The 13868-nt window shown below is 34.0% G+C and overlaps 1 protein-coding gene across 1 annotated transcript; it reads right to left on the reverse strand.

The window, feature by feature from the left end:
* Nucleotides 1-1081: 1081 nt before the first annotated feature.
* LOC107559160 (serine/arginine repetitive matrix protein 1-like) lies at nucleotides 1082-13609 on the reverse strand. Its single transcript, XM_016242902.1, has 13 exons — nucleotides 13599-13609; nucleotides 12928-13228; nucleotides 8739-8818; nucleotides 8375-8543; nucleotides 6415-6501; nucleotides 6088-6131; nucleotides 4795-4837; nucleotides 4660-4703; nucleotides 4508-4574; nucleotides 3493-3621; nucleotides 3268-3381; nucleotides 2082-2175; nucleotides 1082-1839 (listed from the first exon to the last, which is right to left on the reverse strand). Exons 1-12 carry the CDS (start codon nucleotides 13607-13609, stop codon nucleotides 2104-2106), a joined length of 1161 nt encoding a protein of 386 aa, XP_016098388.1. The 3' UTR covers nucleotides 1082-1839; nucleotides 2082-2103.
* Nucleotides 13610-13868: the final 259 nt, after the last annotated feature.

The raw sequence follows: 13868 nt of genomic DNA on the forward strand, positions 1-13868 counted from the left end.
AGTTTAGTTTGTTTCCATGAGTGAGCCATGCTGGAAGGTTTAAAACAGTTTCAAGGTTCATATGAACTTAGGCCGTATGTTGTTTGAATACTTCAGTATTTTGAAGAGAGATTTCATTTTTTATTGTAAGAATGTAGGCCTTGTTAGATGTTCTGAGTTTTCTATGCAGTTGCTGAGTGATTACTAGATGCTTCAATATGTGTAGCTCAAAGATCTGCACAAAAAGTAAAATAATGATAGTATTGATGACAACATTTTTGTTAATTGTTATTATTTAAATATATATATATATATATATATATATATATATATATATATATATATATATATATATATATATATATTGGTAACACTTAAAGCCTTTATGTACAATGCATTATAAAGGGTTATTAAAGGGTATAATGCATTATAATTATTCATAATGTGCGTTGTAATACATTATATCTTGTCATAAATAATTATAACTGAATTTAAGGTGCATAGTGTAACAATGAATTGATAAGTGTTATAATGCATTAACTGTACAATTAGATTGTACAATGCATTATAAGCTGAAGTACAAGGCATACTTTATGCATTAAAACTACTTTTATAATGCATTATACATAAAGGCTTTAAGTGAAGTGTTACCTATTTTTTTCTTAATTTCATAAAGTCATGTAACTTCAAGCCTCCATCATTTAAGCATTATTATATAACATAAAAACAAATATTTATTCTAGCATATCACCGAAAATATGAGACAACATAGTATTAATAATTGATTTTTATAAATTTATTTAAAAATATTTAATTATAATGCTAATATAATTCAAATATTTTAGCATGTCATTACTGAAACCGTGAGATAACGTAACCACTGATAATTACCAATAATTATAATAAAATTAGTATTGCTGGTCATTTTAAATGACTGTTGTTGTTGTTATTAATACAATTTGATTTATTTTTATTATGATTATTATTTCCTGTATTACTATTATTTTTACTATTCTCACAAATTCAGATCATAAGCCTGCATCATTTGAAAACATGAGACAACATGAGACAACCACTTGTACAAAAAAATTTTTTTTTAATTAATCTACAGCATAACCCTTCTGGGCAGAAAAGATAATTACATGACAGGTCGGTTAGCAAAAAAGGAAACGTAAGCTTGCTTGAATTGGAATGGATTGAAGTCAGTTTGCAAAGGGCTTGATAGGGCACATTTCTCCATAGATTACGTCTAAATTACATTTCCTTACTAAGACTTAAGTCTCCGGCAGGTTAAAACAACAGCAGCGAGAGCATAGGTCAGCTTCAGCGCACGATTCCAGCTTCATTACAAATGATTCATTGAGCTTATTTCCAGTAGGTTCATTGAAACAGACATTCATGATATTGCAGTTGTACCTTGGACTGTTATGAGTTATGGCTCAGGTCATACATTATGCCTCATTCTCCTAATAACTTACTTATCAACAGCACAAATGTCAAGCTATAAGGAAGAGGAGTGTCTGGCACAGACACAAAGAAGCTGTATGTCTGTATTCCTGCTGTCAGATAAACCCTGTGATTTTCAATTTCTGTGTAAAGACCCTATAATACAGTCCTGTTGCATTCTACAATCCATTAGTACACACATTCACAACCAATAACATAAGCCTTGAATTTACCCAAATAATGTAGATCAGTACTATGCCTTAAAAGTGCTGAGGAATTAGCCAATGTAAAGAAGCAGAAGGAAAAGGAGTTTAGAGACAATCCTTGGCACTGACTGTCTGAAAGAGTCGATCAAGCTTCCTTCAAAATCTTCAGAATCTGCAGAGATACATGATCAAATGACTCTCATTAAACCTGTAATGCAGAAAAAAAAAACCCGGATACAGTGATTTGTTCAAATTAAAATGTACCTAAATTATTTTAATTACAACAATTATTACTGTGATGTATAATGAAACTTTACTATTAAATGGTACATTTTTGTTACTACATTAATGAGAATGAAGTATGCTTAACTGAATATAAAAAGTGTTCAATGCAAATAGATAAATACAAATCCTGTCCTATTTTTATTTAGAGACAAACGATCAGCTCACTTTGTCTCTATCCATGAGATTGTCACTTGTTGTCCTGGTCTTGTCCTCTCTCAAACAAACTTTTCTTACTGGAGATGCTCACAAGTCTCAGATCCTGAGCATAAACAAATGAGTTATGAGAGAAAACATAGAGAAGACAATGTTCCATATTTAAAGCCTTTAACACATTCAAGTCAAATTTGGCGAGAATCTTCCACATCCAGTGGATCAGCCATCAGGGCCACAGACTGCAAACTGAACGAGAAAGAAATATCTATTTATATATTGCATAAAGAAAATGAAACCAGTTTTAATGCTATTAAGTTTTTTTTTTTTGTATTGCAAAAATTAATTTCATGACCACTGATCACACTTTCACCCATTAATTTAATTAATCGCAAATTAAATTTCACTCAGACAGTCAACTGTCTGAAACGTAAGATGATGAAGACTGACGGGGCCAGTGAGTTAACTGCGTTAAAATATTTTAATTGCGTTATTTTTTCATAACTAATTAATTAATTTAACAGGTTAAACTGACAGCCCTAATATATATATATATATATAGATATATATAGATATATATATATATATTAGGGCTGTCAGTTTAACACACACACACACACGCATATATATATATATATATGTATGTGTGTGTGTGTGTATATATGTATATGTATATATATACATATATATATATATATATATATATATATGTGTGTGTGTGTGTGTGTGTGTGTGTATATGACAAATTTAGTTGACTTTAGCCATGACAACAACAAAAAAATACTACATGAAATGCTGTTTAAATTGCAGCATGTTTACTGTTAAAGATAAGAATGTAATTTATAGTTCTGTACAGGACTGTTTGAGGCCACGTGTCATTACATAGACTGATTACATAAATCATGGCTCAAACCTATCATTTCATTGGAGGAAATAATTACTCCAGATTCACCACATACATGACACATATTTGTGTGATGACTAACAAGGTCAAATGAGTGAACGAAATAGGCTCAGTGCAAAGTGAAATACTGCCACCAAGCCAAAGCCTGGAGAAAAACAGTGGAAATCATGAGAAGGTTTTTTCCCCAGTGTGTACCATCTCATGATTTCCTTATGATAAAATTAAAATAAAATAAAAACAAAATTGGAAAAAGAAAAGGATCAATGTAAGCTTATACCTACATAATGCAGCACTTACCAAAGGACTATGAGATGGTGATGATGATGATGAAGATGATGACACAGTAAATGTTTTCTTTTGAACCCAGCGATTAATTCGATCAGACAGTCCAGAAGAAAAGCTGCGAAATTCCTGAAGCAAAGTAAACGCTCTTAACAAATGATTGAATGGTCAGTTCAGATGAGCTCAAACAAGTAAATAAATCAAATGACCCATTTTTCCAGACACTGGAATGGTCCTCACCTGTTTGGAGAGCACATGGCTTCTGTCGGATCCCTCCTGCTCTTTCTCAAACAGCTCCCTCTTCCTTGACACCTCATCCGCTAAACACACAGTCTGGTGCACCACTGGGGATTTGGATATTTCCCATTTCTAAAAGTTGAAAAGAGCAACAAAATACATTTCTCACGCATGGTTTTGTTTGTCTTGCATTCAGCAATATCTGCCACTGTTCACCAAAAGAGCCTAAAACTCTTTCAACAGCTGCTCAGTGAAATGAGGTGCTTAACCTGAAAAACATTTTATTCTCAATCTTATTTAAACTTGATATTAGTTCTTCTGTTTTTATTGCTCGCGACCATATTAGCAACATTTTGCGACCAATCTATGCAGTTGAAAAACTTTACTGGAAATAAAATAGGATGAAATAAAGTGTCATACAGACATATTATGAGCATCTTTTCATGCTAGGTTAATTTTCTGCAAGATTTTTTTAAGGCCAAGTAAAGAAAATATAAAGAATAAACTGAATGAAATATGTCAATATGGTCTCTAAATGTAAATGTCTTGTATTAACAAAGTTTACAACAATACAACATCCAGTAGATCTCAGGGAAAAGTGCTGTTTTCCAGTGAAAATGTCCAAACATTATTAAATCAAGATATATTTACTGGAGACTCAAGACATGTTTATGTGAAACTGATCAAAATGAAGAAAGTCACACATCTGTCAGTTGGAACAGAAAAATCTACTTAATTACAGATTTTTGTTCTTGTTTTAAGCACATTTAATTTTGTTCAGTTTTTTCAGAAAACATGACTTCATATCTTCAATTTGCATGTGAAGTAAATGTATCTTGATTTAAGAATGCTTATATATTTGTTTAAATATTGGGGGAAAATATGCATTTTTAGCAGTGCATGTAACATTTAATAGTTCTAAAAAATTTGAATTTTTATCTTTGATGCATTAAAAAAATAAAAAAATAAATGGAACATGTGGGAAAGTGCCAAGTTTTTAGTCATTTCAGATTCAGACCTGTGAGGCTTGAGCCAGTCGTTCCATTTTCTCCTGAATGGAGCGAGATGATAACCTCTGTCGGGAGCTTGAGAAACAGCACAGACAGCAGTTAATTCAACACACCCTCATTGTACTGCTGCTGAAACAGAAACTAATACAGACTCACTCACTTTCTCTGAAACGGAGTCTGCTGCTCCTCCTCTTGTTTGGAGCTCTGTGGGCCAGAACATCCAGAATAAGCTTGAGAGTTCATATTGAGACTGGACTGAAGGTGTTTGTAGTAGATTTGTCTTTAATAGCTTTACCTTATTGGATTCAAATGTCTTCTCTGCAATCCGCACACTTGCACTGTAGACGAGATTGGATGTTAATAGTAATGTCATTGATTGATTAACTCATTTTCTTTTTTTAGAATTTGTATTAGAATTATGAGTGAATCTGATATTGTGGTCAGGGTAACATGCTACAATAAGGTTGCGTACGTTAATCAATGCAATCATTTACAAACTAACAATGAGCAATACTTCTACAACATGTATTGATACCTTTTAATGTTCATTTCTACATATACTAATACATTTTTAACTAGACATCGCACATGATTACATTAGTTGATACATTATCTGCTACCAACGAACAATAACGTATTTAACTAACTAATAATTTATGTAAAAGATAAGACAGTGTTAGCACATTCAGAAAATAATCATATTTTCTTCAGGCCATTCATGGTACACAAAGAACGAAACTAAAAGAGGATATTTATTGAAGATGTAATGTAACTGTTTTAGTCAGAAGAACATAGCCCATTGTTAAATGTGAGTTGTGAACAATTGTTGAGTGAAATTAAATTGAAAGTCATTTACAATTAAATGTATTATAATTTGAATTTATATTAAATGCAGTTAACTGAACTCTAAAGTGCTTTTTATAAACTCGCTTAAGTAGGACTTAAGTACATCTTATAATATGAAAATTATGAAATAAGCTTAAAATGGAATGGCAAATACACTGGCAACCATTTATGCTCAACTAAAATATACTTTAATGTCATTTTCTATTGAAACGTGTATGTTATGTATTTAAATATATTGCACATTTGTAATGACAAAGATTTCAAATATACTACCTTGTCTATTAACTAGATTTAAAATCTTGAATAAGACACTACAGTTAAAATTAGAATCAAGTACTTTACATGTGCTTTCGTATGTTAGTTGACATCAAAATAAGTGTACGTCTTTAAAGCAAGACAAAAAATTTAAACTATTATTTAAATTGCATTTAATGTAAATCTTTTAATTTGACATTATTACAAAGTGCACTTTTTAAAAATGTACTTAAGTGTGTTAAGAAACAGTCATGAACGTGAATTCTCTTGAAATACATGTAAGTGGCCTTATTTCATTAATATTATATTATCTGCAAGTAGTTTTTTTTTTAAATATTCTATTAAGATTTGAAGTGCACATTTAGTATAGTTAAGCACACTTCTTTTTCACAAAGTACTAAATTAAGCAAAATTTCACATGCACATTTCCTTTATTTATTTATTTGTGTGTGTGTGTGTGTGTGTGTGTGTGTGTGTCGATCAGTACCTTCTCTGTAGCGGCATGTTTTCTTCCTCCTTCTTCTTCACCATCTGAAATGGATAATGACACTGAGGCACAAAGTACTGTCTGTCTGTCTGTGTGTGTTGAGTTAGTCAAATATTTAACAAATGAGTCCTGACAGAACATGGCATAAATAATAAAAGCTGTATGTGACGTAGCACTTGAAAGTTATTGACACAAGCAAATTTGACAGTATAGTGGCTTGCTGTACTGTCCACATGAAATGCAAATGTTGACACTGTGTTATATAACATATTGACTCTCATACTTAATTAGCTCAGATGTATTTATATAGTCAAACGAGAGCTTTACCCTGAAGGACACCGTTCTGGAGCTCTGCCGTGTGAACGCAGGTTTCGCAGCTGGTTCGAAATTGCTCGGTGACCCATTTTCATGTCTCTGTGCACACATGCAAATAAAATAAGGCAGTAAGAGGAGAAACTGTAAGAGAATGCATAATGAATTACACAAGTATAATCAGTCAATAAATGATGAAGCCTGTTTCAGAGCTCTAGAATTGACTCAAATTATTCTGGAGTTAATTCAGCTGCAGAATGCGGCTGTAACTCCTGTAAATAATAGAAGTGTGTGTACAGAATGGGATCCAATGCATTGCTTACATTGTAATTATCTGTGAGATTTACTAGTAATTTCTGGGAGCAAATTGTTTCAAAGTCAATCCTTCCCTTTTTTTCAGTGTACACTGTAAAAAATTACTTAGAAGACTATTTCAGTCTTTCCACTTCATATTTCATGTTTAATTCAACGTGTTACCCGCAGTTTATTTGAAACTTTTACTCAGAAATAGCTGATAATTACACAAATAATTATAGTCTTTTTTTTTCAGTGAAACATGTAAAAGATTACATTTGTAAAGTTGTGAGTGAAACAAAGATGACTGATTTGTGTTTTATAAGAAAATACTATTTCAGTCTTTCTACATTCAAATTTCACATTTAATTCAATGCCGTTTTCCGTAATTAATTGTGACATTTTCTAGCAATTTCCGAGTGAAAATTGTGTCAATGCAAATCCTACACCAACATTTTTTTTCAATGTGCATGGTCTCCTTTACCCCCTTAATCATTTATAATATCTGTGAAAATTTGTGTTTTTTTGGCCACAATAAAAACAGTAAATGTCATAGCATCAATTTTCCTCTAGAGAGAGCTCTCACATCATTCTACTTTGGTACATTGGTCATATTATGTTATTCTTTGAAGTACTGTATAAATGCCTTGGTATATACAGTGGGTACGGAAAGTATTCAGACCCCCTTAAATTTTTCACTCTTTGTTATATTGCAGCCATTTGCTAAAGTCATTTAAGTTAATTTTTTTTCCTCATTAATGTACACACAGCACCCCATATTGACAGAAAAACACAGAATTGTTGACATTTTTGCAGATTTATTAAAAAAGAAAAACTGAAATATCACATGGTCCTAAGTATTCAGACCCTTTGCTGTGGGTCTGAATACTTACGTCCGAATACAGGACGACTGGTTGCAATCGAGGGAAAGATGAATGCGGCCAAGTACAGGGATATCCTGGACGAAAACCTTCTCCAGAGTGCTCAGGACCTCAGACTGGGCCGAAGGTTTACCTTCCAACAAGACAATGACCCTAAGCACACAGCTAAAATAACGAAGGAGTGGCTTCACAACAACTCTGTGACTGTTCTTGAATGGCCCAGCCAGAGCCCTGACTTAAACCCAATTGAGCATCTCTGGAGAGATCTAAAAATGGCTGTCCACCAACGTTTACCATCCAACCTGACAGAACTGGAGAGGATCTGCAAGGAGGAATGGCAGAGGATCCCCAAATCCAGGTGTGAAAAACTTGTTGCATCTTTCCCAAAAAGACTCATGGCTGTATTAGATCAAAAGGGTGCTTCTACTAAATACTGAGCAAAGGGTCTGAATACTTAGGACCATGTGATATTTCAGTTTTTCTTTTTTAATAAATCTGCAAAAATGTCAACAATTCTGTGTTTTTCTGTCAATATGGGGTGCTGTGTGTACATTAATGAGGAAAAAAAGTTAACTTAAATGATTTTAGCAAATGGCTGCAATATAACAAAGAGTGAAAAATTTAAGGGGGTCTGAATACTTTCCGTACCCACTGTATATATATATATGCTATTGACATATAAGTGTTGTAGTACCATGGAATGACTGCCGTTGTACCATGGTATCACCATAGTACTTTCTGTAGGGAAGCTATGCTAAATAAGACAGCAGTGCTGTTAGTGTGAATCGTGGCAGTCTCACCGCTGCGTCTCCATTCGGTGTGGGGCTCATAGAGCCGGAGTGGGTGGGGCTGCGTGGTGACTCCGCCCTCGGGGACTGAGGGGGCGGAGACTTGGGGCTCAGAGGAGAAACCAGTCTGCTGGTTGCTGAGGGTGGTGTGGGACTCTTATCAAAGGAGATGGAGAGAGAGCTGCTCAAAGAGAACAACAGTTAGGATATAATTTGAGCAGGGCAAAGATTGTGCTTTCATTATCACAGTGAGCAACTGCAAACAGATCAATGTCTCCAGTGAGAGAAATAATGAAAGAGCTGGGTTTACACTACTGTCAGTCCAGCATGTCACTCTCTAATTCAAATATGTGCAATGGGTAGAAATTGTAAATACCTCACAAACTTTCTGGATGCTTTTGAGGGGGGTTGGGAATTTGTTGATGTTGAATCTTGGTTCGTGCCTCCATTTTCTTGCTATAAAAAGACAAAAAATGCCATTGAGTATGTAAATGATGATGTGATGGTAGAAATGTGTTAAGTGGTATGTTGCTATACACCGTGGTATAGATATGCCAGTGTGCGGGATTGCTTTGCGATGGAAATGTGTCAAGATGAAGAACTTATTAAGTGGTCTTGTTGTTGGAAATTGTTCAGCATTATGCATTTTGCCTCACTATAGGTGAATTCATCAGTTACGTGTGATCTGTTGTCTGGGGCTTGTTTTGAACTCTTTAGCTGTTATTTAAAAGGAAGTTGTTTTTGCACTGTTGCCAGACTTATCATTCATTCAATATAATCTTATCTTTTGGTTTGCGTCCATCAGGTTCCAAATAAAAAGAGAAGATAACCAATGAGATTAAGTACATTTCTTTTGTATGGATTTGTTTATTGATTGGAATATGTAAAAATAGGTTATTTAATACATACAAAACTTTGACAATGGATTACAAGGAAACGCGAATAATATTCTGATATAGGTTTGGGGTCAGTGAGATTTTTTTTTTATGTTTTTGAAAAGTCTCTCAAGGAAGGCGGCGTTTTTTTATTGCTCAAAAACACAGTAAAATGCTAACATGGTAATATACTGTATATATAAGATTGGAAAATAACCGTTTTCTAGTTTAATATGTTAACATGTAATTTATTCCTGAATTTTCAGCATCATTACCCCAGTCTTCAGTGTCACATGACCCTTCAGAAATCATAATAATATGCCGATTTGCTGCAACAGTGATATTTTTAAGGATTATTTGATGAATGGAAAGTTCAAATTAGCAGCATTCGAATGAACATAAGCAGATAAATAATACAAACTACAGATTCATAATTGCAGTGAAATACTGCAGTTTCATTAAAAGGAACATTTGAAGATATTGTTCCTTTAACAGTCTTTCAGCATTGCTGTGTATTTAGTCTGAGAATTCACTTTGTGTTTAAAGCTTTCACAGAAGTGACGGCACACTTCAGAAGTGGGTCAAATGACTTAATGTTCTCTCATGTGGAGGCCCTGTAGGTGTGTGTAAGAAAGACTGGGCCTCCCGCAGCTCTTTCTCTTAATCCTGTAGATGATTAATTAATTAGACATTCTACGGGTGGTATCGAGACACAGCTTCACAGCAAGCAGATGACCTCTGACCCCTAGCCACATGATGAAGCCTGTCAGACTTACACTGCGCAGAACTGACAACAGAGATAACAGAGAGGAGAGGATTTTATAATTAAACCATTGCAAAACAAGTTCATCCAACAAGTTCATTTAAACTTAGAGAGCATGTCTAAGAATGACAAAAACAATGAGACACTGCTGTCTACCTTCGATACAACCTAACCGTTTCACTCTCACTGTCCTACTATATATAGCACCTAATGGGTAATGCTACAATGTCATTTGCAACATTAATGTTCCCCTGCTGTGAGAACTGATGCATAACCCTATCAAAACCCTATCAAAAAACAGGTTACAGCCTTTGCAAAGAATATGCCATGCCAAAACATACAAAGGTTTAAAGTGGTTTATTTAAAGAAGTTACTCATAATTGTTGTTAATGGCAAAGTATTTGTTCTAGCAACAAACGCCAAACCATACCAAGCCCAACAGTACAACCATAACTGATGGATTTAAACTGCTCTGTGACACTGCATCCACGTTGATTCCAGGAGAGTCTGACGTTAACATGTTGTTAAGCCTACAGTGATATGCTAATAAACATAAAAATTACAAAGCAAATGCAGATTGTGGGTGAACTAGTTTACCTTAGATTCTGCACTTTATTAAAGATAATCATTTCTCTTGAATATATACTTAAAAAGAAATCAAAGAGACTTTTTCTCTCCCTTAAAACCAGATTTGATCAAGTGGTGTTTTAGGAGATGTCATTAGGTCTTACAAGATTGTCAGTGCCATGCTGAAGATCCAACTCTATGCATGTTCTGCAAAACCATTAAACATATTTTATTGGACTGTTTTAAAGTAATTTTTTTATGAAGTACAAGGATTTAACCCGAAACAAGATCCCAGTTCAGGTTACAGCCTTTGCAAAGAATATGCCATGCCAAAACATACAAAGGTTTAAAGTGGTTTATTTAAAGAAGTTACTCATAATTGTTGTTAATGGCAAAGTATTTGTTCTAGCAACAAACGCCAAACCATACCAAGCCCAACAGTACAACCATAACTGATGGATTTAAACTGCTCTGTGACACTGCATCCACGTTGATTCCAGGAGAGTCTGACGTTAACATGTTGTTAAGCCTACAGTGATATGCTAATAAACATAAAAATTACAAAGCAAATGCAGATTGTGGGTGAACTAGTTTACCTTAGATTCTGCACTTTATTAAAGATAATCATTTCTCTTGAATATATACTTAAAAAGAAATCAAAGAGACTTTTTCTCTCCCTTAAAACCAGATTTGATCAAGTGGTGTTTTAGGAGATGTCATTAGGTCTTACAAGATTGTCAGTGCCATGCTGAAGATCCAACTCTATGCATGTTCTGCAAAACCATTAAACATATTTTATTGGACTGTTTTAAAGTAATTTTTTTATGAAGTACAAGGATTTAACCCGAAAAGTTTTTAGAATTTTTTTCATATATGAATTTTAAAAACCTTATATCATTTTTAACTGCGGTATTTCTCTGTTTGCTTGGTTTTTATTTTGTGTTTGTGGAACTCTTGTATTATTGCAACTCAGTTTTTGCCATGAAGATGGCCTCAGATGCTGGCATGGCAATACAAATAAATAACTACTACTACTCAAAGTAAAAAAATAAATCAATAAAATAAATTAAAAACATTGTTTATTGTCTCCTGATGATGCAGTTGGTAGATTTTGGAACTGATATTGGGGGAACTAGCTCTAGTACAGGGCTAAACTAAAAATGTGTCTTATTTTAATCCTCCTCAATTTTTTTTTCTTTATGTATGTTTTCAAATAAAAAAAAGCATATCTAAACCTGGAAAAGTCATGCCAATCAATAAAACCTAAAACTCCATGTGAAGTTTTACAATCAATATACATTTTTCTAGTTATTCCAAGATCTAAAATATCTTCTTAGGTACTGTAAAAGGTGTGAGTAAAAATCATTTAAATCAACTGGAAAATGCAGTCAGTTTATTGGTTAAACAGAGTGAGAAACTTAAAGAACATGCAACTTTAAACTTTTGTAATTCTGTTATTTCATTTACAGAAACTAGGAGTGTCTGGTTTTCAAATATGTGACCCTGGAGCACAAAATCAGTCTTAAGTCGCTGGGGGATATTTGTAGCAATAGCCAACAATACATTGTATGGGTCAAATTTATTGATTTTTCTTTTATGCCAAAAATCATTAGGATATTAAGTAAAGATCATGTTCCATGAAGATATTTAGTAAATTTCCTACCGTAAATATATCAAAACGTAATTTTTGATTAGTAATATGCATGGCTAAGAACTTAATTTGGACAACTTTACAGGCGATTTTCTCAATATTTAGATTTTTTGCACCCTCAGATTCCAGATTTTCAAATAGTTGTATCCCAGCCAAATATTGCCATATCCTAACAAATTATACATCAATGGAAAGCTTATTTATTCAGCTTTCGGATTATGTATACATCTCAATTTCGCTAAATTGACCCTTATGACTGGTTTTGTGGATCAGTGTTTCCCAATCTTGTTCCTTGAGGCACCCCAGCAGTACACAGTTTGGATGTCTCTCTTATCTGACCCATCCATTTCATGCATTGGAGTCTCTACTAATAAGATGATGAGTTGATTTCAGTTTGTTTTTATTAGGATGAGTCTGAAAATGTGTAGTGTTGGAGTGCTTCCAGGAACAGGGTTGGGAAACGTTGTGGAAACTGAAGTCAAAAAGGTTGAGAACCACTTCTCTAGTATTCATTGACCAGTGTGCCACAGCTATCGGCTGATGGCAATATAACTTTCTGTTGTCTGCCTGAAGCTGACCCGTGATTCCTTAAAATGCTGTCTTAAGTTGTCAGCTCTGTAGGTTTTGGACCACCTCTGTTTCCTCTAAAATCATCACATCACTGTAGAAGAACTATTGTACAGTACATTGAGAATCCATGTCTTCCTACCTTCTCCTGTGTCTCTGAGTCTCTGGAGTTGGTGGGAGGTTCTGCTGACATGAAGGTCTCCACGCAGCGCTGAATGTCCTTGAAGAGTTCCTCGTCCTGCTGGTCCCCCAGCAGCTCCACATGGGGCTCCGCATCCGGGTCGGTCTCTTTGCCCCCATCATCTTCCTCCTTATTCTTCCTCAGGGTTTCAACGTGCCTCATCCTCCTCCGTTCATCACGGACTTGCAACATCTCCACAAAGTCCATCTGCAGCTGGGCCAGACCGCCACCGGAGTCGCCAGCATCAGCAGGCCCGCTAACACTGGAAACGTTATAGTAGTGTGTTTAGCATGTTGTCATGTCATGTTAGTGTTCGAAGATTCATTTTCATGCACTCTTAATGGGTTTAAGACTTTGAGTGGTTAAAACCTTGTGAAAAATAAGTAAACGTGCAATATATGTGCAAACTGAATATAATGATTTGGACACTTGTGTGTTTATTGAAATGAAAATGTATTATAGTTTAAAGTTAAAATAAATGCAATTATCTGAACTTCAGAGTGCAATATTTGAACCACTTAAGTACAACTTAAGTACATCTCTATATATTTAATTTCATAATTGCTTCTATTTTCTGTGTAAATATGGTTAAATTTACTGCTGAATGTACTGACAACGTTTATGCTAAATACTTTAATGCCATTTCTATTTAATCTTGCAAGTCATTTATTTCAATATATTATATTCAATATAATATAAAATAATAAGTAATAATGATATACGTTTAAGATTTCAAGTACACTATAAGTGCACATTCAATACAAATTAAGCACACATTTTTTTCCACAAAGGGGATGCAGACTTTTTTTTTTTTTACACAGAGATGTCAACTAACATTTTTTTCCCCCAAGTATTCTTGTTTTTCTTGTGGGGGTCAGAATTCAATCGTTTGTGATTTATTT

The sequence above is a fragment of the Sinocyclocheilus grahami genome, unplaced genomic scaffold (assembly GCF_001515645.1).
Source record: "Sinocyclocheilus grahami isolate Dianchi unplaced genomic scaffold, SAMN03320097.WGS_v1.1 scaffold676.1, whole genome shotgun sequence".
Taxonomy (NCBI): domain Eukaryota; kingdom Metazoa; phylum Chordata; class Actinopteri; order Cypriniformes; family Cyprinidae; genus Sinocyclocheilus; species Sinocyclocheilus grahami.

What these genes read in the sequence shown, in the direction of transcription:
- LOC107559160 (XM_016242902.1), bottom strand. An exon ending in CACCGAATGGAGACGCAGCG is followed by an intron (nt 6,502 to 8,374) that starts GTGAGACTGCCA and finishes ATGTGTGCACAG; the next exon opens with AGACATGAAAATGGGTCACC. An exon ending in AGACATTTGAATCCAATAAG is followed by an intron (nt 4,704 to 4,794) that starts GTAAAGCTATTA and finishes TCTGGCCCACAG; the next exon opens with AGCTCCAAACAAGAGGAGGA.